The 25743-nt window shown below is 40.7% G+C and overlaps 1 protein-coding gene and 1 long non-coding RNA gene across 12 annotated transcripts in view; one reads left to right on the top strand and one right to left on the bottom strand.

Annotated features, from left to right (window-relative positions):
• The window catches only part of LOC110257163, an 89166-nt gene that overhangs the window by 21283 nt on the left and 42140 nt on the right, over nt 1-25743 (top strand). The gene's annotated exons all lie outside the window — the stretch shown is intronic.
• Nucleotides 2756-25743, bottom strand: part of UNC5D (unc-5 netrin receptor D) — a 607474-nt gene continuing 584486 nt past the window's right edge. For all 11 annotated transcript variants that reach the window (XM_021076135.1, XM_021076133.1, XM_021076134.1 and 8 more), the window contains 2 exons: nt 23487-23665; nt 2756-9059 (listed from right to left, as the gene is read on the bottom strand). In XM_021076135.1, the coding sequence (XP_020931794.1) occupies nt 8855-9059; nt 23487-23665 (384 nt within the window). In that variant the 3' untranslated portion in view covers nt 2756-8854. The remainder of the gene's footprint in view (nt 9060-23486; nt 23666-25743) is intronic.

A 25743-nucleotide genomic window follows, 5' to 3' on the forward strand; every position in this document is an offset into this window, starting at 1 on the left:
CTTGAATTTTCTGAACATCAGCAGCTGTTTACATAGTACTTACATTGTATTTACAACGATTTGCAAGTGTTTATTACACAGCCAACCCTCTAACAATATGGGGCTTAGGGACTCAGTTGAAAACCCATGTATAGGAGTTCCTGTCATGGCTCAGTGGGTTAGGAAGCCAGCTAGTATCCATGAGGATGCAGGTTAAATCCCTGACCCTGCTCAGTGGCTTAAGGATCTGGCTTTGCCTCGAGCTCTGCTATAGGGTGTAGGTCACAGATGTGGCTCAGATCTGAGATTGCTGTGGCTGTGGCGTAGGTAGGCAGCTGCAGCTCCAATTCAACCCCTAGCCTGGGAACTTCCATATGCTGCCCTGAAAGAAAAAAAAAAAAACATCCATGTGTAACTTGTAGCCGATGGGTAAACCAACCATGGATTGTCTAGTACTGCAGTGTTTACTATAGAAAAAAATCCATGAATTAAGTGGACCTGTGTAGTTCAAACCTGTGTTGTTCAAGGGTCAGCTGTATTGGGTGTTATAAGTAAGAGATGACTTAACATATACTAGAAAGAGGGCTTATAGTTTATATGCAAATTTTGCCATTTTATATGAGGGACTTGAGCATCACAGACTTTGGTATCCTGGAAATTATCCCCTGTAGATACCCAGGGACAACTGTATAATGAACACTTTAGAACATCTCTGTTCAGAGCCAGAGATAGCCAGAGACAGCTGAAGATTCTACCCTATTTCTTAAACATCTACTTTGTGCCCAGTGAGCTTGATGTGATTATCTCCTTTTAAAGATAGGGTTTCCTGGCCAAAGTCATATATCCAGAGAAAGGTAGGTTCAGGATTAATTCCCCCTCCCACTGCTGATCTCAAACACGTTAACTATGCATACTGCCTCTCTAAATAAGACAAAGGCTAACACTCATTGGTTGCTTACAAATATCATGTATGCTAGGGCTTTATATGCTTACTTTGTTTTCATTTAATCTTCAAAATTTGGAGAGAATCTACAATTTTATGATTATTCCAGTATTAAAGTAGAAATATCAAATACTAAATGACAGAGTGAGAATTTGGACCCAGACTCTGCTATCATGTAGCAAATGCTAAATTAATGTTTTTTTAAACATGAATGAGCAACCCCTATCAGAATAAGTTTTATAAAACACAGCTTAGCCCCAAGTAGCTTAACCACTCAGAATTAGTTCTTAACCAGATAAAGTTTTTTTTTTTTGGTCTTTTTGCTATTTCTTTGGGCTGCTTCCGTGGCATATGGAGGTTCCCAGGCTAGGGGTCTAATCGGAGCTGTAGCCGCTGGCCTACGCCAGAGCCACAGCAACGCGAGATCCGAGCCGCGTCTGCAACCTACACCACAGCTCCCGGCAACGCCGGATCGTTAACCTACTGAGCAAGGCCTGGGATTGAACCTGCAACCTCATGGTTCCTAGTCAGATTCGTTAACCACTGCGCCACGACGGGAACTCCGATAAAGCATTTTAAAAACAATTTTTAAAAATTATTTTGAAGTTTATTACAGGTTCAAGCTGATCTGTTAAATTGTCATCAGGATGAGCTAGTTATTATCTGGGTCTTTTTTTGCCAGCTCACAGCATTCATCTAGTTAAAATTTGTTCTGACCAACTCACATTGCATGTTTTTCATCTTTTAAAGTTTTATTTAACTATAGTTGACTTACTGTGGTAATTTGTGCTGTATATATTTTAACTTGAAATATTAACTGTTCAAATAATTCTGAAATTTTTGGTTTGGTGCTGTCTAATCACACTGATTTATCAGGTTATTTAGAATCAACTTCTACCAATAACTTAAAATACATTTTCATTAGCTTTAAAGCACTGCCTATCTTAAAAGAGTCAGAAATATTTGAAACCACTCAGTCATTTTATGAATATTCTCACCCATCCTTGCTAGTCTCATAAGATGATCCCTTGTCAGGAAATGTTGCATATACGACTCTCATAAAGATCCATCACTAAATCTGTTATATATATAAGTTTTCAGTAATCTAGAGTAGAGAATGAGGTTTCGTTTGATTCCATAGATTTCCAATTTAGTTTAGAGGAAACAATCCTGTTAACTTTCTATGAAAATGGTTGAAAAATCCAAATTTTGGAAAACACCAGTTTAGGCCAATTTTTGACCTTTCATTTATAATCAGTTGAATGAGACTGGAAACCACCTTCTAATAAATCGTGCCATCTATAATGGCTCTGACCCATTCTAAGTGGTTATGATTAAATTCTGGGGAGCTTTCAGCATTTAAAAAAATATTGAAAACAGATTCAGTCCAGATGTATTTGAAATGCGCAATATTGTACTTCTTTTCTTAACAGTTTCCCAGGGAGAGGTGAAGAATATTTAGCATCTGTATAAACAATGCAAGTGTTGGGGGAGTAAGGTGAAAGCACCCCAACTATGGTGTGGCTAGTATCTCAGAATATATAAAACTGTATCCCAAAGAAGGTGGTATGTGTGTGTGTGGGGGTGGCGGGGTGAGGGAGGGATGTTAGAAGGCCATCTCATCTTTGCTTCCATTTGCCTCACTGTATCTCTGTCTTGAGGGCAGAGGAGAAGTTAGGTTCAATACATGAACAGATATTTGGAAACTGTCCTTGACATGAACAAGGATGCTTGTATGAGGCAGGAAATGTGTAGACAGGGTCCTCAATGGGACGTCAAAGTTCCACTCGTGGAGTATCCTAAAATGTCAATAAAAGACTCTTTATTCATAAATAACTGATATGCAGTAATTTATGTCTGTACATTTATCTTGAAAAGTCTGTAACCATCCAGTTTTTTTGTTTTTTTTTTTGCAAACTCTACATAAAACATCCAAACTGTCCATTTTGTTCAATACAATATAACACAGCTGTTTGGCATTACCAAATATATATGTATATATATTTATAGATATGTACATGTGCTGAAAAAGAAGCCAGTGCAGCCTTTTCTAAGAAGTCCATCCAAGTATTTACTGTACAACATTCAGAATTTACATTGATAATACAAGGCACAAAAAGTGTGGTATGAAGCCAAGGCCATGCTTTATTCAAACTCTCCCCTCTGGCTTGTTCACTCCTTCAGCTTCATGTCAAATTAAGTATTCAGTTCGGCTTTTTTTTTTTTTTTTTCCCCGACTTTGAACACATCAAATGAAAGTTGAGAGTGGAATGGGTTTGAGATATGAATCACTGGAAAGAATCACCCCCCCCAATCCCTGACACACACACACACACACACACACACACACACACTCCCCAAAATAAACAGAACAAAATGAAGTCTGCTTTGAAAATTCTTCCATACAAAAATGGAGGTAAATAATTATTTTTTTTTTAATTCTCCTCTAACTGCTTATATCTGCAGTATTTCTAGATCAAGACTTAGTGGATGGCATGCACCAAGTAGATGCAATTCTAAAAGATGAGAAATGTTAAGTCTGTTTTTAGTCCAATTTAGGAAAGGAGAAAACTGTTTTCCTGACCAGCAAATTCCCACAGACTGAGTTTTTCCCACCCTCTTGGAAATTTGCATGGGAATGGCCAATATAGTCTATGTAGAACACAGGCTTTGGAAAAAGGTTTCTGACTGAAATGTTTTAGTCACCCTCTGAGGCTTAGATGGAAGCCTCCAGGTAAGGGGTGATCACCCTTCAGCATTAGAGCTGCTAATGGAGGGATGTCTGAATTCTTAGATCCATTTCTGAATCTAATGTCCATTTCAGTAATGGGGACAGAAGGCATGATATTCTGTTTACAAACTCTCCTCAAATATTACCTTTCCTTTTCATGATTCAACAGAACCACAGTCAAATTTCTGCCTACCATATCCATCCAATTTTAAGGGACCTACATACTTGGTCCAATTTGGGAATCTGGATGTAAATAATGCTTGAGATAGGGAAAGACTTTAAGGGGTGGTTAGAATAATTTGAAGCAAAAAGACATTTTCATTGCAACCATGCCTCTTGTAAAAGTATTTAACACACATTTCCATTCACGCACAGAATGACATTTCCAAATTGAGTGATCTGTTTTTCTAATTCAACTTTTTTTTGGGGGGTGGGGTGGGAATACCCCTTGTAAGAACTCAATATTAGGGATGGGGGAGGAGATTTTTAAGCTTAGGCCTAAACATGAAGCTTTTGATCTTTGGGTTCAGATAGAGGGTGGGTTCTAAGACATGGAGTTTAACGCTACTGCCTTAGGCCCACCTAGTGAGGACATTCCAAAACCTTGATCTTTACAGCGAAAGGAAAAAATCAAAGGAGCTGCTTCAAAAACCACAATTATGCTATGTGAGTTAAATTTCCTACTTCAGATCACAGTACTACACACTAGTGACTAATGGCCAGGTCTGATTTCCACCCCCTTTTTGCTTTTGAAAAAAAAATCACATCATACAAATGGCCATCTCTGATTCTGCTGATGACCCTGAAGGTGGGGATGTGAGGAGTCCGTGGTAGACACTGGCTCTCCTAGAACTGCTTTTGCAAAAAACACCACATGCTGTCAACACAGCCAAACAGCTTTATAACTGCAGCTTTTGAAAGAGTCTGGAAAGTTAAGAAACACAAAATATGCAACACGTCTAAGATTAGTAACATTTTCACGTTGTGACATTTGACAAAATACATTTTTTGCTTGTAGTTCAGGAAAACTATGCAGACAAAACAGTGTAAACGGCGGAAAACAGTGGCCATTCAGCATTGGGCTAAAGCATTTTTTTTTTTCAAATACGGCGCTATGGCAACTCACACCAAAGGGATAATAAAATGTGTCACTATCTGTAGGACAATATTTTTCTCTCCCATTTCCTGTGGATGTCACTTCTAGTCCAGTCAATGGGAGTTACTAAGGGCTCCAAACTCTGCAATGTTTCATGAGGAAAATGAATGAAAATGGGCCACACAGTGGGCCAGAAAAGCACGTTTCTCGGCTCCTTCATGGTTCCTATGACCTTCACAGATCTGGAACAGAGACCTTGAGAGAACTTCAACACATTTGATAGCTCTATGACTCAACACCTTTACAGAGGGACTAAGAAATTGAAGAGAAAATGGCAAAAAAGGGAAATCAAGATTTAGTAACATCTTGAAATTCACAGATTGGCCAGAAGTTGGGCCAGTGGAGAATACCACCTTCAATCAGTTTTACTCTTTTAATATTTATCAACCCAGATGTTGAGAATTTCTACTCAGGGAAACAGGTGCAATAAATCCAGAACTTTTAATCCAAAGAGAACCCTGTTTTAGTGATTTGACTTCATACCCCCTCTCAAAGTCAACTAAAAGGAAAAGCCAAGGACCACAGCATAGGAGAACACCTGCAATTGGAGATAAAAATCATAAAGAGCAAAGTTCTCCTCTTTCAAGAGAACTGTGTCAATTCCTATTCATCTCTTACAAAAAAGCCAATAAAATTTTTGTGGGAGTACATCTGAATTTTATGGGACTTCCTGCACCAGTAAATGAAGTTTGCATTTAAATCCATAGACCGAGCTTCCTTTTGACTTAAAGGATTTTAATGTAAACCACTAAGACTGCTCAATCCATGCTGTAAAAACTGTAAATTCACTTTACAATGTTGCAGTCTGGTGAGGCCGTGAAGTGCACCATTTTGGTGGTATCATTTTAAGTCCTGCTCAAAGCAGGACAATTAGACTTAAATGCTTTTGAGGAATGAAAGATGTGTCATTATATATGTGGGATGTTTTGTAAAATTTTTAAGTAACCCACGAAGTATTAAAGACCACTTTTAATTTTTTATTTAATTTTTCCACTAGGACCGATGAGTGAATCTCTTTCAAGAGGCATTTGTGTGTGTGTATTGTGACAGGAAAATATTAAAATAGAAAAAGGGTTTAGGTTGCAGTGAGTAACTGTAAGTTTAAGTGCCAGCTAAGTCTATCTGATCTGCAATTTCATACTCCTCCCTGCCTGCCACCCCTCCACCCCACACACAACACAGGTCTGTAAATCTCAAAAACATGAGTTCTCTTTGGAATTCCAGTGTAAAATACTGCCCAGTACTGACATGCAGTGGGCGCTGAATTTCTACTGTAGGAAACCTGAAGAAATACTGCTTAGGATCCTAGCAGAAATAAGAGATGTAAAGAGGAACATAACAGACTGAAAGATGGATTTGAACCTTGGGCTGAAATCCGAAGAGAATCATGTTCCTTTGCTTCCTTTATAACCCGATATAATATAATGATCAAGGGCATTTATAAAACCCAGGTCAAAAAAGAAGAAAAAAGCCATGTGAGGAAATTCCAGACATTCAGGGCTTGCTAATAAGTTCTTATATTAAAATAATCTAAGTAGGTTCTAGGGAAAACATTTTTCATCTGTTTGAAAATATAAAAAATATATCAAAAATCTGAAAAAGATATCTGTGGATTCACAGAAAAGATAAAACAATTATAAGGCCAATTTCTTAGAAGGAAAGAGGAAAAAAGGGGAGGATGTTAAAACAAAATCCTCCAAGATGGATATTATACACTCCATACCATGTTTTTTGTACGTTCTTATTCAATAGTTTCTTGCAGGTGCTTTTGGCATACCACCCATGCCGGTCAACCCTCTGGGTTTATTCTGGGTGATTCACCATCTACTTCTGCTTCTATCTCATTCTATCAAGGATGTCAAATGACTTACATTTCCATGCTTTCTTTTTTCCACTCCCTAGAAGGAATAAACAAATTGAATACACTAGTAAAATGGGTGTTTTCCTGACCTAGGTATGGTATTTGGAAAATATGCTCAACAATTCCAGAAGGATGGGGTTGCTCCATATTATATGCCTTTGGTTCCTGAGAAAAGCAAGATGCTTTTGAATTTCTTGTAGCAAAGCCTTCTCTCAAATGCAGGGGACCGTCTGTACCACACATTCATTAGGGAAAATGGCCAACACATTCAAGAGCTGGTTCTTTAATGCCTTATTCAGGGTATCATAAATTTTTATTTTAGGTCGTCTTTTCTTTTTTTTTTTTCTTTCTTTTTTTTAACATCCACGCTCATGGCATGTGGAATTTCCCAGGTCAGGGACTGAATCTGAGCTATAGCTGTAGTAATTCCAGATCCTTTAACCCACTGTGCTGGGCTGGGGATCGAACCAGTACCTCTGCAGTAACCTGAGCCGCTGCAGTTGGATTCTTAACTGACTGTGCCACAGTGGGAACTCCTAGGTCTTTTTCACTGAGGCAGAGATTCACAACACTTTTCTTAAACACAGAATCTACAAAAACATAGTTTAAAAAAGGTGATAATATCCCTACTGCGAGGTACTCCCTGCCTCCCCCATTCCCCACTTTTATTCTAACGGAGCCAATCTCTAGCTGATCAGTCTTGTGGCTAATCTAGATTCTTCACTTTGGTTGTGCCGATCCTGGGCAGTTAATTACAACATCCTCTAGAAAATGAGCAGGAGAAAATCTGTTCATCTTGAGTTTATAAGGACATCTTGTCAAAAAGGATTTAAATAGGATAAAAGATGCAAGTAGAGTGTTAAGATGGGGATCTGATATTATCTGTAGATTTCAATTCTCCACAATTGCATTGCCTCTCAGGGAAAACATACAGCAGTAGGTTAATGGGCCTTTAGTTAGAGTGTACTTGGTGAGGTTGAATGATCAGAGCCTGGAGGCTCTCTCAACAATGCATGTGGTCTCTGGGACACAGTGGTAGAGTCCTACTGAGTATTCTGATACCATTTACAGAAAAGACCATCTGCTAATTTTGCAAGAGGCCAAACGAGGATGAGTTACAGTCCTGTGGAGAGATGTTGTGATAACATAGTACCAAAAGGTTAGAAAATTCAAGAAATGCATCATAAAAGTACAGTAAAGCCCCTCATCCCTCCATAGCAACAACATTGGGTAACTCAATCAGCACCTGCATCCTAGAAGGACAGCTTATTTGAGGCCTTGGGCATATACAGTTCCTATGTTTCCTTGGACCCAAATTGACCCCTCTTGTCTCTAAATCTTTGCAATAAGCTGTGTTCTTCCAAGAGCGTTTATGATTTGAGAGGCTTAGCTGGGAACAGAGATAGCCCTGCTTTGTTGAGTTAGAAAAAAATTTCCACATTGAAAAGTCTATGGTCCTTGAAACCTCTCCCCTGTGGTCATGGGTGTGGAAGGGGAAGAAAGAATGTGGGCAGGTTTGTCTTTGAAAAAAATGAAGGTGGGGTATGCTGCAAGAACTAGCTTGTGGTCCATCTAACCTCTCGATCTTGTTTCTTTTAAGTGGCTGGGATAGATAGGGAATTGGTGCTGGTGTGGGGTACTCAGATTCAAAATTCTACATGCCCTCCTTGACATTGTTGAAGTCCTACAAATGAGTCGGCAACTCTCTTTCACTTCTAAAAGCCAGTTGGCAATGACTGCCGACACCCCAAGATGCCAGTTGGTAGGAAACTGACAGTCTGGTACCAGAATCAGCTGGCCCTTTGGGGCACATCATTAAAAATCTAACAAAACATGCACTTGTTCAGTCTTGTCCTTTACAGCTGTGCTGTAGCTCATCTTTTCCAGTTACCTTTGTCTAGATAAATCCTCACTTTTTTCCTTGCCACTCCAAATCTGAGAAGTCCATCAAGTGTAAACCCAAGTGTGGATTCAGAGGAGACAGAACCCTCTTTTACCTAAGGGAGCTTGTACTTTTCCCTATTAACATATTTCACCTACACAAAATTCAGTTTCTTCAATCAGGGATGCTCACTGATTGTAAATGAAGGCTGAATTCCCCAAACGCCACTGGGCAGAGAGCTGCCTCTTTCTTTCCCATTTAAAGCAAGTGTCCTGAAGCTGGTCCTCACCAGAGGAAGTGGATTAGAGTCCATTTTGCCTGCTGTAGTTGAAGTCAGCTTCCTCCAGCTGCGATTCCGTCATGTTGGAGAGTTTCGTGTGTGTCCTCCCAATCTCTTCAAGGGCACAGGCCAGGGAGTCAAGGTCACCATCGTGCTGATGACGAGCTTCCCACAGGTTCAAAATGACAGCGGATGGGCTACTTTGTGTAGCAAAATAGGATAAATTCCTAGACAGGGAGAAGTGGAATAAACAAAATACAAAAATAAAAATAGGAAAGAAACACAAATCATTATAAGGGAAGGAGAAATGAACTGTAACAGGTGTTATTACAATGGGAATAAAAAGCTCCACTAAGGCAGGTCTGGAGACTGCAGTTCATATCTCAATACTCAACTGAAACTACACTTTGGAGGGTTACAATGACCTTATTGTCTAGGTCATTTCCTAATCCCCATCTTCCTTGAATTGTGTGTTAATAAATGCATGTTGTTTCTCTGTTGAACACCCTCTTCAAAAGTTAATTCATTAGCTTATATGATGATATAACACATTGGTATTTTTTTAAAAACGGATTCCCCCCTTTATCTCTCCCAAGGTAAATGTGAGGGCTGTCAAGATGTTATCTGTGATTTCTTCTTTCCTTCCTTGGTGAGCCCATACACTAAGTGAGCCATTATCAACTCCAAGTGGGCAGTGTCTGAATCGGCACCTCCTTATAGGTTAATAGGAGCTGGGTCACAGACCTCTAAATGACCTTGGGGCTGCTCCAGTTAGATCTCTCCATCTCTTCAAACTCAGTGTCTCAGGAGTTGATAAAATCTCCATGCCTCTCACTGGGCCCCATTCTAACTCTAACAAACATCCCAGTGGTTACAACTGTCTTCCGATCTCTCAAATGAGGACATTTATATTTGTGTCTTCTCTATGCTTCTTCTTTTTGACAAGCTCATGAGGTTCACTCTTCCTCTCTCTTCATATTATTTGTATTTAAGTTATGCTCTATCACTTTATGGCAGGAATCATAGCAGAAACCTTATAACTCTTCATGTCTCCAAACTCTAATACTCTGTGTTCTATTTCTTCAATCACTAGGAATCTACTTGTTTTCAGTGTCTTCCTTTGGCCTCAACCTAGCTAGGGCAATACATATGTATTTTTTCCTTCAATATTCATTTGTCCTTTGAGCCTTTAACGCTGATTTAGGTAATACTTTGCTTCTTGCTTTCATCCAGCGTATTCTTTTTTTTTTTGGTCTTTTTAGAGCTGCACCCACAGCATAGGGAGGTTCCCAGGCTACGGGCAAATTGGAGCTGTAGCCACTGGCCTACATCACAGCCTCAGCAATGCCAGATCCAAGCCGTATCTGTGACCTACACCACAGCTCATGGAGATGCCAGATCCTTAACCCACTGAGTTAAGCCAGGGATTGAACTTGTGTCCTCATGGATGCTAGTCAGATTCCTCTGCGCTGAGCCACAATGGGAGCTCCTAGTATATTTTTTTCACTAGGAAATGCCCACTTTCCCCCTTCCCTTCTTTATCAAGATCTCACACTCCTACAATGCCTGGATTGCAGGCAATGCTCATCTTGCCTTTGCTCAAAATGACTTCTTTCTTTTCTCAACTCTTTATAACTGTGTTGAAATTTTCATGTGCATAAAATGCACATGAAATGCTTATATATTTCATGTGTGTGAGCTTTTCTTTCTGTGTGATTTCTGGCCCCTGAAAGGGAAGGATCATGGAATCATTTTGAGTCTGCAATAGCACTTCCTATATGAAGACTGATATTTATTCAGTATCTATCAATTGCGTAATTGCTAGGAGCTTGTTTCAGAAGATATGAGATCTTCAGGGAAAACAAATGATAACCTTTTGAACAATAACTTTGCTATGATAAAGACTTAAGACAACACAAAGGACTGAAGGTCACAGTTTTTCACAGGGACTTTTACAGCAGGGATAGAAAGGTCACCTCTGGTAAAATTCAGATGAGTTGAAAAGACTTGGTCTCCAGAGTCAACCAAGAATTGCTTATTTTGAGGATGATATGACTTTCCATTACCAGACTCTGCATATAATCATAATTCATGCAGTCAAGAGCAATTGGAAGAGAAGACAAGCTTTTAAGGGCACATTATCATTTACAAGCAACACGCACATAGAAATTTCAACTGAATAAAGTGATACTTTATTCAAAGGTCTTAAGGGACTGCTTTAGGCTAGTTGGTGGCCAAAGAGCATAATTGTTAGGGAACTATATATACTGTACTACATCTGAATCTTAAATTGAGAGGGAAAAGACCAGTTTAAAATATTCGCTCCAGTTTCTTTTCTCTATTCTTCCTTTTACCCAGCGCTCCCTTCTGCATCTAGCCCTGGAATCAAATATAGTTATTTCTACACTAATAGAAATGGCAAAGCAAACACTGCTTCTGTAGTTGATGAGATCCTTTTCCTTTTATTCATTGTTTTGAAGATTGCCACTTCTTCCTAGTTGTAGGGAGCTGTTTGTAAGGAAAGTTGCTATATCTCCAGGTCTGTCAATAAATTCATCGACTTCAACCAGCATTCAGGTAGATATAAACTGGAGGAGGATGTGAGAAAGAGGCAAAAACTGAGTGACTGTGTGAGTGGATTCCGAGTGGCTATGTATTAATCTCTTTCCATGTAATTTATGTGAATAGTGACCACCGACATATATTTTGTTCCTGGCATGGGTAAATAATTCTTCAGGTTCTCCATTGTCATTTCCAAAGAAAAATAATGCTGGCAAGCGCAACAATAAGAAAAGCACAGATTTCTCATCATAGTATTAAGGATTTATATTGTCTATTTGCTATTGAACAACAGTGGACTAGTGTCTGCGGGAGGGACTGGAATTTTTGTGGATCCTGTTAACCCCAAAGCTACCCTTGCTTCTATACCAGGGGTTGACAAATTAGTTTTTGGAGGTCCAGATAGCAAATACTTTTGACTGAAGGGCCCATATCTGGTCTCTTCAGCAGCTACTCAACTTTGCCATGGTAGTGGGAAAGTGGTCGTAGACATGACATAGGTGAACGTGTGTGGCTTTGTTCCAATAAAACTTTATTTAGAAACACTGAAATTGAATGCTGTACAGTTTTGCACACATCACACAATATTCCTCTTTTCATGACCATTTAAAAAAAATTATATTTTTTTGTCTTTTGTCGTTTTATGGCCACACCCGAGGCATATGGAGGTTCCCAGGCTAGGGGTCTAATCAGAGCTATAGCTGCCGGCTTACGTCACAGCCACAGCAATGCCAGATCTGAGCCCTGTCTGTGACCTACACCACAGCTCATGGCAATGCCGGATCCTTAACCCACTGAGCAAGGCCAGAAATCGAACCCGAAACCTCATGGTTCCTGCTCGGATTCGTTTCCGCTGTGCTACGACAGGAAGTCCTTTTCCTGACCATTTAAAATTCCTAAAACCATTCTAGCTCTTGGGCTATAAAAAGCAAGTGGTGGAGTTCCTGTGTGGCGCAGTGGTTAACGAATCTGACTAGGAACCATGAGGTTGCAGGTTCGGTCCCTGGCTTTGCTCAGTGGGTTAAAGGATCTGCGTTGCCGTGAGCTGTGGTGTAAGTTGCAGACACGGCTCGGATCCCAAGTTGCTGTGGCTCTGGCGTAGTCTGGTGGCTACAGCTCCAATTGGACCCCTAGCCTGGGAAACTCCATATGCTGTGGGAGCGGCCCAAGAAATGGCAAAAAGACAAAAAAAAAAAAAAGCAAGTGGTGGGCCAGATTTGGCCGTGGGCCGTAGTGTTGACCCTGTCCCATATTGTCTGATAACCCAAACTAGAGTTCCAGATATAGTAGCCATTTAAGAGAGGATGAGGGATGAGACTGATTTTTTTTTGGGGGGGGCACACCCACAGCATATGGAGATTCCCAGGCTAGGGAATGAATCAGAGCTGTAGCCGCTGGCCTAGGCCACATGTGAGCCGCATTTGTGACCTACACCACAGCTCATGGCAATGCTGGGTGCTTAACCCATTGAGCAAAGTCAGGGATCAAACCTGCATCCTCATGGATGTTAGTCACATTCGTTAACTACTGAGCCATGACAGGAACTCTGAGACTGATCTTTTGTTTTGTGCTGCATCTGAAAACAAGCACCTAGAAGGCTGATGTTGCTGAGTCCCCGAGGTACATGCCCTACCCCCAAGCACTCTGAGACTTAGATCCTTGATAATTGGGGAACTTTGACATTTCAAGACATGACTAGAAGATCTGGGCATGAAAGCACAACAACAAAACTTTAGCAGAGGCATACAGAATGTGTTTTGGAGTTGGCAATACATCTCTGTCCCAACACTATTCAAAATATTCATGAATCCAGTTGCAGTGCAAAGGTGTTATAAGTACAACTGCCTAGAGGAGGAAAAGCAGATCTTGCTAGCCCCTTGGTTCTGAGAAGGCCTGCAAATGCCCTGATTTGTAGACTAGGCACCCAGGGCTACAGGAACTAAATGATGAAAGGGGCAGACATAGAACTCTCCCTTGGCACTGGTCTCTGAACATAAAGTAGCAAGTGAAATGTGTTCCCCAAAGCAGGCTTCAGATCGATGCTCCAAACTGAAACAGGGTACGCTCAGCAGCACATGCAAATCTCAAATTCTACTTCATTTTAGTAGATATATATATAGGAGCAGCCTTATTAAAAAATTATTCAGCTTGATGATAGAGGGCTCTCCTATTAAACCTCACTTATCTGTATATACCAGAATAATTCCCAGACAAAAGAGCCTATAATTCTAATGCTACAGGCTATTTCTCAAAGATAGCTGGATTTTGTTGCTTACCTGAGTGCAAACGCATCATGTTTGTGTGTGTGTGTGTGTGTGTGTGTGTGTGAAAAATGGGTGTACCATATATCCATCTGGTTATCTTCATGCCACCCTTTTGAAAATATTCTGATCCCAATTGGTGTGACTCATGTCTCTTCATTATAATGCTGGTACATTTGGGCACCAGCAAGTAAATGCATACACAATTCAGGGAACATTGTTTATCTTTGAGAATAGAATTCATAGCAATATTTGATTTTTGGGATGTCTTTGATTTCTTTAATTTTTTTTTTTGAAAGGAAAAGACATTTGGCAAAAACAGTCATCCTGAAATTCAGGTAAATGGCTCAAAACAGCGATTTTTTCCCTTTCTCTCTGAAAAATATTTAAAGAGTGAATGTTTATTATCTTGGTCTTAGATGCTTCAAATTGTTGCTTTTTTATGCACTGAACCTTTTTCAAATTCTGATCAACTGAGGTAATTCTGAAAAGTAAGATTTACCTTTTTGTGGTGTTGGTGAAGATGCTGTATACTGTGTATAGATAAGATTACCTACTCTCTAAATTTTAGTTTACTTTAGAACCACTCTACTGTCCTAAGCCCTGTAGACTCAATGACTTCATCTTTTCTTGGGAATTCTCACTGAAAGAGTACAGATAAACTGTAAAAACCACATGCTAAGAGAGCTAAATAGATTTATCCACGTAAATGCATTGAGTAGTGAGTTTATTAAACTGAATTTTGTTTTGTTGAGCCCACATGCTTTCTATTCACCTGGGCACCTGAGGGGTGGTTTCATTACCATGACTAAGTTCATTTCACTGGGATTTTCTTATCACTGTTGTCCCCTCTTCTGAATTAAAACCCCATGCTTTTATGTGGAAGCCTGGGGAACACTTGGGAACATCAATCTTTACTAGAAATTTCACTAACTAGACACAGGCCAACTTGTACAGGTGTGTACAGGTCAAAAAACACTTTTTTTTTTTTTTTGGTCTTTTTAGGCCTCGCCTGCGGCATATGGAAATTACCACACTAGGGGTTGAATTGAAGCTGCAGCTGCTGGCCTACACCACAGCCACAGCAATGCCAGATCCAAGCCACATCTGTGACCTACGTCACAGCTCATGGCAATGCTGGATCCTTAATCCACTGAGTGAGGCCAGGGATTGTACCTGTGTCCTCAAGGATTCTAATCTGGTTGTTAAACCACTGGGTTCTTAACCCAATTGGAACTCCAAACACTGCATTTTTATAGAGAATCTTAATTTTCAAAATAAATCTTCAAACTAATGACTATTTAATAATGGCATTAGGTTTGATTTGAGAATTTCTGGGAATAGTTTTTTACCTTCTCTTTGCTTTTGGGGGTCCAGAGACAGGAGAATTGAGGCCCACGATAAATTCTGCCATATAGTCTTTATATGCTGTTGTAACACAGGGCTCCTTTTATGAGAAGTCTCTAGGTATCCAGTGTGAATTTAAAGATACCACCCTTTCTTCAGTACTTGAAAGCAGTATTCGAATACAAACGTATTAGGGAATAGTAACATTGAAATCCTCAATCAGTTAACAAAAAGATTAGATGCAAGTAATGGGGGAAGGGACAGGTCTGAGGCTCTGTTCTGGCCTCAGGGACATGCACACAGAATTTCTACCAAGGGCCATGTACTTCATTCAGCTGGTGTCTGCCTGGCTTAGCATTCTTAGTTATAGCTGTGTGTGGCCTATAAGGGGTTCCCTTTCATTCAAAACTCCAGATAACTAAGCTTTTATTTCTACTTTTTTTTTGACTGCCCCTTGGCATATGGAGTTCCCAGGCCAGGCAGATCCAAGCTGCAGTGCAACCTATGTCACAGATGTGTCAACAGCTTCAATTCACTATGCTGGGCTGGGGATTAAACCTGTGTCCTGGTGCTGCAGAGGTGCCGCTGATCCTGCTGTGCCACAGCAGGAACTCCAAGACTTTTTTTCTTTTTCTTTTTTTTTTTTTTTTTTCAGTGCTGCACCCACAGCACATGGAGGTTCCCAGGCTAGGGGTCCAATTGGAGCTGCAGCTGCCAGCTTATTCCACAGCTCACGGCAACAATGGATCTTTAACACACTGAGTGAGGCCAGGGATTGAACCCTCATCCTCATGGATGCTAGTCTGGTTTGTTAACTGCTGAGCCATGACAGGAACTCCCAAGGCTTTTATTTTTAACTAAAATACTCAGAGCCATGCTACCAGGGGGCTGATATGCCTGTTTGAAAGCTATAAGCTCTTCTTTGTAACTAATTGTGAGAATGAATTTCATGTGTAATAAAATCTAGCAGGGGACCACGTCTGAGCTGCAGCACAACATCCTTAGCATAGATGATGTCTCACTGCAGGTACATGCCATATTTTCATTCAGGATTCAGGATGTCACCCAACACTTCCAAGCAGAAGGGAACACTGTGTCATTAAGGCAGCAAGTATGTTTATAGTCTATAAACTGTTGCCATTTATATCTAAGTCAACTTTTTCTAAAAAAGCATATTTGAAAAATATCTTCTCTCTGAGTAGGTTGGCAGCACAGAAAGTGAAAACTAAGTTAAGCTGCTTGTAATAAATCGGGAAACATCATTACACGAACTGTGCGTGAGCCTACTATATAGTACCAAGTGGGGAATTGAAACACGGTCATAATGAACAAAAACATTAATATCCCCGCTATCACCCTAATTGTCTTATTTAATGAAAGCCTCTTATGTGACCCAAACCAACCCTCCATATGGTTCTTTAAATGCAAATAGAAGAGAAAAGCCATTTATACTGAACAGCAGTAATTGGACACAGCATAAGCGTTTGGTCCGTTCATCAAGCTTTCATTCCCAAATTCCAACCTCACTGGGTACTCGACAGACAGCAAAGCAGCTTTCAGAATAAAGCAAGTCTGTGTTGCTTCCTAAAGAATAAGCAAAAGATGCCCACCGTTAAGTCTCCTCAGCCTATTGCCACCCTTCCCCCTGTGCCTTCAAATGAAAGTAAGCTGATATGGGGAGCCCAAAAGGAAAAGACACAGTTGAAAACATGTTGAGTTCCATTATGTTATGCCCTCAGAGTGGGGCATTAATTTTTTTTGGGGGGGGGCAATTAATATGGCAAGAAAATCCCCTTCAAAATTTTTCCTTTTGCCTTTTCCATTATCCGGCTTCTGAAAGGGACTAGCAAGGATTCTTCCCTCTTTAGAAAACATATTTAAGCCCTGGAGCCTACAGAACTCTCTGGAAGTTGTCGAATAAGAATAAAACCAGATGTAGACTGCAGTTCTCCAGCTTCATTTCTGATAAGGCTCTGACAGTTTCTCATATTTGGCCAGGAAAACTGCAAAATCAAATCTCAACTTTGAGTTGGGATAGAGCATGGAAAAATACATCTCATTTAATGTTTCTCTTCAATGACACTGAAACATGTTCAGGAATCCTCAGGGTGGAGTTCCCACTGTGGCTCAGCAGTAACAAACCCGACTGGTATCCATGAGGACCCAGGTTTGATCCTTGGCCTTGCTCAGTGGGTCAGAGATCTGGTGTTACCGTGAGCTGTGGTGTAGGCTGCAGATGTGGCTCGGATCCCATGTGGTTGTAGCTGTGGCTGTGGCGTTGGCCGGCAGCTGCAGCTCTGATTCCAGCCAAAGCCTGGGAACTTTTATATGCTGTGGGTGTGGCCCTAAAAAAAAAAAAAAAAAAAAAAAAAAAAAAAGAATCCTGAGGGTAAAGGAGAATGACCACTATTTGTTCCAAGAGAAACAGACCACAGTGCTAATCCTAAAGGGGGAAAGGGGAACTTGTTAATACCTTTACAAAACACTCAATATGTATTTGAATAAAACCTCACACATGATTGAAAAGCAATAGTTAAGTACTTAAAGGATGCTCTTAAGAATTAGGTAAAATCCTACCCTTAATTTCATTTTCTCAAATTATGAGAATATCACATCCAGGGGTTCTGACATTTCCAGTTGTTTTCAATACTGTTTGAGGCAGACCCATGAAGGGGATTCAGCGGTAAAGGGGATTAGGCATGTCTGTCTTTACAGAAACTACATTAGCTTAAAGGAGGGAAATCTATTCCTTCAAAGACCAGAGCAAACTCACCCCTTGCCTAGAACAATGCCTCTTGTCACCACCCCAATGCTTAGAGTGGGAGCATGACTTTGGTTCTCTTGGAGGGACATAAACAGCTTATCTTCCATATTGCCCTGAGGAGGAACACCTGCTACTAACAAACCGTATACAGCTTGTTCATGGCTAAACTGGCCCTGGGCTGTTTTCAGCTTCATATTAGCGGGCAGTTTCATGAGTCATTGACTTAAGTGCAATGGAGCCTAAACACCCACCACTTGGCTGTGTTGGGTCCCTCCAGCTTCGCTCTGAGGGCTCTTCAAATTCAGACTCTGCACATGTCTGCTGGGCCGGAACCAGAAAATCTGATGGAGCTTTATCATATTTTGCCTCCAAGGGCCTGTGTAATGCTAGCTCCCTGGATATTAATTCTCCTTAGAAGAGGCATGAAGATTGTTTTTTGGAAATAGCAGCCTCACATCCATTGTTATTATTTAAAGGTTAGGATGTGTTTTCTAGCCTCTAGCCTGCAGAACCCATACAGCTTCCTTAGCTAAGATTCTAGCAAATCTCGAGACACGAGAGAAAATATCTAGGCTCCTCGATTGCTGAGTGTCCATCCTTGGTGGTCTGCCTGTGAAGTGGGCATTCTGTATGGATTTTGTCATCATTTTCCCTTTCTTTTCTCCTCCACCTTCCTTTACCCTCAAAGAAAGCTGGCTCTGGGACTGTTCCATTTCAAGTGAATTCTCAATAGTTATTCAGAGATAGATGTAAGAAGCTGTCTTGCAACCTGCCTCTGTTCTTTCCCACTGTCCTGTGGCCACCTCACTGTTCTTGTGCCTCCAATTAAGAGGGTGGAGAGAGGAAATAAAAGGATATGACCTCAATGTGAGAAGATTTTACTTCTCATTACAGGTCCTGTTAAAAAATTTGGTGGAAAAACAAGTTATTGTAGCACCACTTGATCCGCCACAGGTTTGAGAAATTTCACTTGCTCACAGTCTCTATGCCATCACCCATGAACATTAACATCCAAGATAATTTGAGCTATTTTAACCAGCTGACCAGTAGGAAATATGTTTCTCTGGCAGTGCTCACACGCTTTCAAACAAGTACACTATTATGAAAAACTGTGAATAAGGTGTAATTTTTTATTCCTTTCCATCTTGGAAGCCTTCCTTCCGTTTCGGTTGCTTCCCTTCCCTTCATCCTCCCACATCTCATGTACTTTACTCAGCATCTGTTCCCATAGCAACCTGGTCAAGCTGGTTATATTTTCAAAAGGGTTCTGGAATATGAAAATCATGAGGCCTTAAAGAAAAAATGATCTACTACTAGAATTTTAGGAACTAAGACCTGAGAGAAAAGACAGGAATCTTCCATAATGTCAGCCACGTAACTTCCTTCTCTTTTTTTTTTTGCTTTTCAGGGCTGTACCCGTGGCATATGGAAGTTCCCAGGCTAGGAGTCTAATTGGAGCTGTAGCTGCTAGCCTATGCCACAGCAACTCGGGATCCAAGCTGCATCTGCAACCCACACCACAGCTCACAGCCAGGTCCTTAACCCGCTGAGTGAAGCCAGGGATAGAACCCTCTTCCTTGTGGATCCTAGTGGGGTTTGTTAACCATTGAGCCACGAAGGGAACTCCTAACCTGTTCTTTTTTTACACCAACTTTCAAAATCCTTTGACGCTTACTGCTTTTAATTCTGTTTATTACAAGGCAAGCTTTTAAGTTCAAGTATACTATCTACAGAAAAAGTTCATGTCATTCATTTACAAAGAATTTATTAAGTAGTTAGACCTATCAAGGTAGGTCTAACTATAATTGAAATATTTAAAAGGTATCATAAAAATACAAAGTGCTATGGAAGTTTATATATGGTGAGGGTACTTCGATCTAAAACAGTTTCTGATATTACTTATATTTAGTTCTCAGCAAAGCTCGCCACATCTGCTTCTACATGCTCAATTCTTTATTAGTCCTACCCATCTACCAATCACCTGTATTGGTGATTAATACATTAGAGCATTAAAGTGGAGAGTTATTGCAGCTGGATTTGCAGAATATATGTGCAATCCAGCTCTGAAATGCAGCAAATATGGACTGAGTAATCGTCAGTTTGCTCACAGAATCTCTGATTGCAACTGTTAACTATGACATTCTTTGCTAGGCTGTGTAGCCTATTTATCATGATCCATATGCCAGGCAAGTTGCAGGACCACCTGTGCTGCCACCCTTACAGCACACCCCACTAACATGCCTCCCATTCCCTTCAATTGCTCGAGTTAAGCCTTTCTCTTCCCATGTATCTTCTCCTGTATTCAGATCTAAGTAGAAATTTGGCGAAAAGGCAAATTATCATCAGTGACATCTGCATTTACCAAAAGGAGATTTTCACTGGCAGTATAATAATAGCACATGTTTCCCTTCACTCTTTGGAAACTCTTCCTTCATGGTGTGATGGCTGTTGCTTTACTAGCTTTTCACTTTGGAAAACTGAAAGGAGGGGAAAGAGTCAGGTAAAGTTATTGTCACAAGATCAAGGGAAGTGAATTCTTTAATAGAGGACTAGGTGCTTTTTGCAATCCCAGGGTTGATGAAATCTCAAGCTGTGGAACAGTTTTCTTACCCAATAATATTGGCATATTGACAACGTCAGATTTCTGTGTTTTAACACACATTAATGATCATGTTAGCGACAGATGATTATATAGTATAATGAGTTACTATATTATTTGTAACCCTGAGAGAGCAAGACCAGTGATTTGGGATGACACAGTAGGAAAGTGTGACTAATTACATCTGAAAATCCCTTCATCTCTAGCCCATGTTTCTTTCCATAAAAGAGAAGCTCTGTTTTTGCTATAGCAGTGAAAATGTATAAGGAATTTGACAATTTCTGCAAAATGAGAATTAGTGAATATAGCACAAGGTGGCTTTCCATTGTCTTTCTCTTGTGGCTTCTCTGAATTTCATGGCCACCTTGGCTAGGACAGCAGCTGCAGAAAGGGACCTTGTCCTGTGCCTCATTTTAGTTTCCCGTATTACTGATTGAAGCAACAGATCCTATGACAGTTTTAGTAAACAAGAGTAGACTCATGTAAATGAGGGGGTCAGCAGACTGTGTAGCCAAATTTATTGCTTGTTTTTATAAATAATCTGTTTGGGGACAAAGCCATGCCTGTTTAGGTTGTTTCCTGTGACTGTTCTAACACCGCAGAAGCAGAGTTGAATAACTGCTGAGTCGTTGCAACAGATCCCATATGATGTGGCCTCAATTATTTACTATCTTTAACAGAAAAAAAGCTCACTAACCCTAGTTTAAATCATTCTTACTCCATGATGAGACTACTTTTGGAGAGTTAAGCTAGAGAATAAGGAGGAAGGAAATGCCATTCACCGAAGTTGAATATGTAGCTAAATACGGTTTAAAGATAGAAGTAGCATTCATGCTACTTTAATTTGCTATTAATTTTGAACATTTCAAAGGGATTAACTAACATTGAAAATAGACATTTTCTTGGAATTGTGTTAGAACATTTTCATAAAGTAGATTGTTTATATTTTGTATGTTAAGGACATTTAGGCTTTCCTGCAGAAGGGTTCTTAAGGCGAAACAAAAGCAAGCAAACAGGCACACCAAGTGTTGACATTTTTGACCCTGACACTGGAGGGGACAGTGTGCTCCTGTGTGGCCATTTATTGCTCATTAGAGCCCAGACTCCAAAGGATGTTAACCTTAGTCTCCCAGTTTGAAATTGTTTTTCCTACTGTGCAAGGTCAGAAATCGATGACTTTGGAGGCATTTCTTGTAGTTCCCCTGTGTTTATTGTAAATGGAAAATAAGATGAACAAGGCAGGGACATGCAAATGCTCATTTAGCAAATTAATGACAGCATCCATGGGTCTGTGGACATTTTGTGGCCATTATTTTCTTGTAAATGGTGAATTAAAAATCATACACTCTTATAGCCAGAATGGATTAGAGAGTTAATGTAGTTTGAATTCTATGAATTGCATCTGTAGAAAAAGTAATACAGGGATATAAGTGATGGGTTTGTGCCGACTGGAATTAGCTATAGAACCTGGGCTGCCTTACAGATCTTTTGAGTCCCCTACCCCAATGTTCATTTTTCTTCTTCTGTTAGCTGTTTGTTTGTTTTGTCTTTTGTCCTTCTAGGGCTGCACCCATGGCATATACATGGAGGTTCCTGGGCTAGGGGTCTAATCAGAGCTATAGCTGCCAGCCTACACCAGAGCCACAGCAACGCCAGATTCAAGCTGCGTCTGAGACCTACACCACAGGTAACGGCAATGCCGAATCCTTAATCCACTGAGCGAGGCCAGGGATCGAACCTGCAACTCCATGGTTCCTAGTCGGATTCGTTTCCACTACGCCATGATGGGAACTCCTGTTCTCTTGGTTTTTAATTTTTGTCTCCATGTTGATCAGAAAGTGAACCTGACATAGCCAGGGTGTTCATGAGTTCTAAATGAGACACCTAATCCTTCATCAAAACTGCTGGGAAAAATTCAACCTAATTTTTTCCCCCTCTACACGTGTACTTTTTTGCATTCTTTCATTTTCAATATGTGCCTTTTCAAGAATGTATCTCCTCTTCTCGGGCCTGCCTGTCTCTGTAAATCCTGTGTTCTCTTGCAGCCGTGCCTCCTCTCTTGATTTTCCTCTCTGAGTCTGACTGCTTTCTACTTGAGCCCTTCGTTCTTGGATTCTCAATCCCCTTTGAAACAGGGAGCGGCAATCTAACCTTTCTTGGCAGACATCTACCTCCCTTTCACAGAAGAAAGAGCCAGGTAGGATGTCTGTAGAAATAAAGAACAAAAGATGGAAATGACAGAGTAAGACAAACGGTAAGAAAAATAAGGCTTTGCCTCAAAAGAAAAGAAAAAAAATAGTACCAAAGGAAAAGGAAAGAAAACGGTGCTGAGAAAACTTGTTCTCTCTTCATTCTGGTGCATGTAGGGTGGGTTAGAGAGAGGGGAGGTACTGTTTGTCAGTGCTGTCTCCCTACCAGTCAGCCTTCAAGCTGAGCCCTGACCGGTCTCCCCCATCTGTGCTGCTCTGACCAGTACCATCCCTGCTTTTTCTCACCTCAAGCAAGAAAGCCCACTATGAGTCTCTCTATTCTACTTTCAACCCAGCCACAGTGTTGGCACCGTAATAAGTAACATCAGATTAAGCAGTAGACTCCTTAGTGAAGCCTCCATAACTTCTCTCTTATTTAATGCCCTCTGCCTTCAGACTTGAGAGGTATCACCCCCAAACTTTTTTTTCATGTTCAGGCACCCACTTCTGCAGGCTAAGTCCTTATCCAGGGTTAAATAATGCTTAAGGTTACTCAATGGGAGGAGGAGGTGTTGGTTTCTTGGTTGGATTCTTGGTTTCTCTGTCAATGACTCAAGACTCTGCTGGGACCACTCACCAGCACCAAGATGACAGAGACTCAAGCTCCCTTACAATGGTCCTGTTAGCAAACTTGGAGATGCAGGACCAAAGTAGGGTTTTTCTGGAATGTCCCCAAAGGCTGAGTAGGATGGCAGGAAGTGCCACACACACTGTTGTATTTTTGCTTTTTTCCCACTTAGCCAGATTTCACCTGAGATAAGGCCAGAGGAATCCATAAAAACATCAGGTTTGGAAACCACAGGGATACACCCAACTTGTTTTATTTTTCAAGCACTTTTAGCAAAATCCTTTTTTTAGCAGTTGCCCCCAATTACCTGTTGATGCTGTTTTTCTGTGCTAACATCTGCCAGTCCTTGCCTTTGGCATTGGGGGTATCAAATGTAGCACAAATCCGCTGTCTGATGGAGTAGGGAATTTTGAAGGCTTTGGGGCCAGTCTGTGCGGGATAGGTGCTGTCCTCTTGTGCAAAGAAAGTGATGGTTTCTCTTTCACTCTATAAACAAAATAAGAAAAGCAGGATCAGATTTAAGGAGAAGCATTACTGATCAACCCTTCATTTTTTAAGAAAAGCTGTGTTCATACACATGCAAAAAAATGCTTGCCTGTTGTGATGGACTCTAGAAAATATACCGACAAGCTCCCCCTCTCTTCTAAAATAGTAAATAATGTAAAATTTTAGAGTAAGTTACTCTAGTAGCCTAGTAAATCGTGTGCTGGAGATTTACAACAGTCTCTTCCACTCAGGAGAGTCACCGTCTTTAGCTTCCTACACCCAAGGAGGTGTCAGGTGAGGGCAGAATCAGATTTTCTTTTAACTCTCAAAAAAAAAAAAAAATCTAGAATCAGTAGGAAGAAGCTACCAGATGACAGATTTAAGTTCAGGATAAGGAGACCTTCTGAGAAAGCTGATCAGAGATGAATGGGCTGATCAAAGGAGCTGGCTGGGAAGCCGCTGGTGAGGAAAGCTACAAAGGGGAATTGACTGAATGTTGATCATCTGCAAGTCTGTATTTCTCCTAGTCCTAAAGTGTGATTCTACAGCATACTTTTGGCCTTGTTTCATAATTAAATTGTTTTGGTAAAACAGGAGGCAGCCATGAGTCCTGATGAGATATGGACTAGCTGGTAGAGTGGTACAGGCTGGAGAGCTGCTGTCTGCCCACTCTTGTGACTTAGAGCTGTCCAAGGAAGATGTGTTATTTCAGTATGTCATAGCAGTTGGATCATCAGAGCCAATGTGAAAAAACACATCCAGTCATCAGATCAGAGTCCTTGCTGAAAGCTGATAGGAACCAACAGAATTTTAAGGCCTGAGAATTACTCCCTTGATTAGGATAGGTTACAAGGCAAAAGGGATTCTGCAGGTGTGATTAAGGTCTCTAATCAGTTGACTATCAATTTACCAAAAGAATTTTCCTGGGTGGACTTTCCCTGATCAAGCAGTCCTTTAAAGAGAGAAGATGCAGCTCTTAGCTGGAGATAAGCTCTCTTGCTGACCTTGAAGAAAGCAAACAGCCATTCTGTGAACTGCCTATGGAGTTGGGGGGACAGGAGAGGCATGTGGCTAGGACCTGAGACCCCTGTGCAACAGCCAGCAAGAAAATAGGGACTTCATTTCTACAGCCACGAGGAACTGAATTTGTCAACAATCCTAATCAGTTTGGAAAAACTGAGCTCCAGATAAGAACACTCCCACCTTTAATACAGCCTGGTGAAAACACAATTTTTTTTTTTTTTTGGTCTTTTTGTCTTTTTAGGGCTGCACCCGTGGTATATGGAGTTCTCAGGCTAGGGGTCTAATTGGAGCTGTAGCCACCAGTCTATGCCACAGCCACAGCAATGTAGGATCCCCGCTGCATCTGCAACCTACACCACAGCTCACGGCAACGCCAGATCCTTAAGCCACTGAGCAAAGCCAGGTATTGAACCTACATCCTTGTGGATGCTAGTTGGGTTCGCTAACTGCTGAGCCATGATGGTAATTCAGAGCCTTGTGAAATCTTGATCAGAAAACCCAGTTATGCTATGCAGAGACTTCTCACCTATAAAAAATGTGGGACAATAAGTGGGTGTTGTTTTTTTTTTTTTTCCTGATAAATTTGTGGTAGTTTGTTATGCAACAAAAGAAAACTAACACAAAGGGAAGTTAAAACACAAATCTGAGGTCAGGCTAAGGACTAGTTAGAACCATTTAAACCCCAAGAAACTATCCTTTGCATTAAGAACTTGTCATTGTGTGCTGTCCTTTAAGTCAACACAGGCCCCTCCTGAAATGCCCTGTGACCTTCCCCTGATGCTTTTCCCAATCTTTATACATCTTTCTACTGTGGGCACCATGGTACCCCTTTTGGCTAGTGCCCAGGCTTATACTGCTCTAAGCCTTCAGATTTGGTGAGACTTTCATCTTTCAAAATCTGCCAACTGAGAAAACTAGTTCATGCAAAGATCTTAGTAATGAATGATGATGTGTTTTGCTTTGTCTTTGTGTAACCACTTACATTAGGGGGGCTGTGTTTTGGAAACACAATGCCTTAACTCAGCATTTCCACAGGCTGTCTCAGATGTTTCGAG

The sequence above is a fragment of the Sus scrofa genome, chromosome 15 (genome assembly GCF_000003025.6).
Source record: "Sus scrofa isolate TJ Tabasco breed Duroc chromosome 15, Sscrofa11.1, whole genome shotgun sequence".
Classification (NCBI taxonomy): Eukaryota; Metazoa; Chordata; class Mammalia; order Artiodactyla; family Suidae; genus Sus; species Sus scrofa.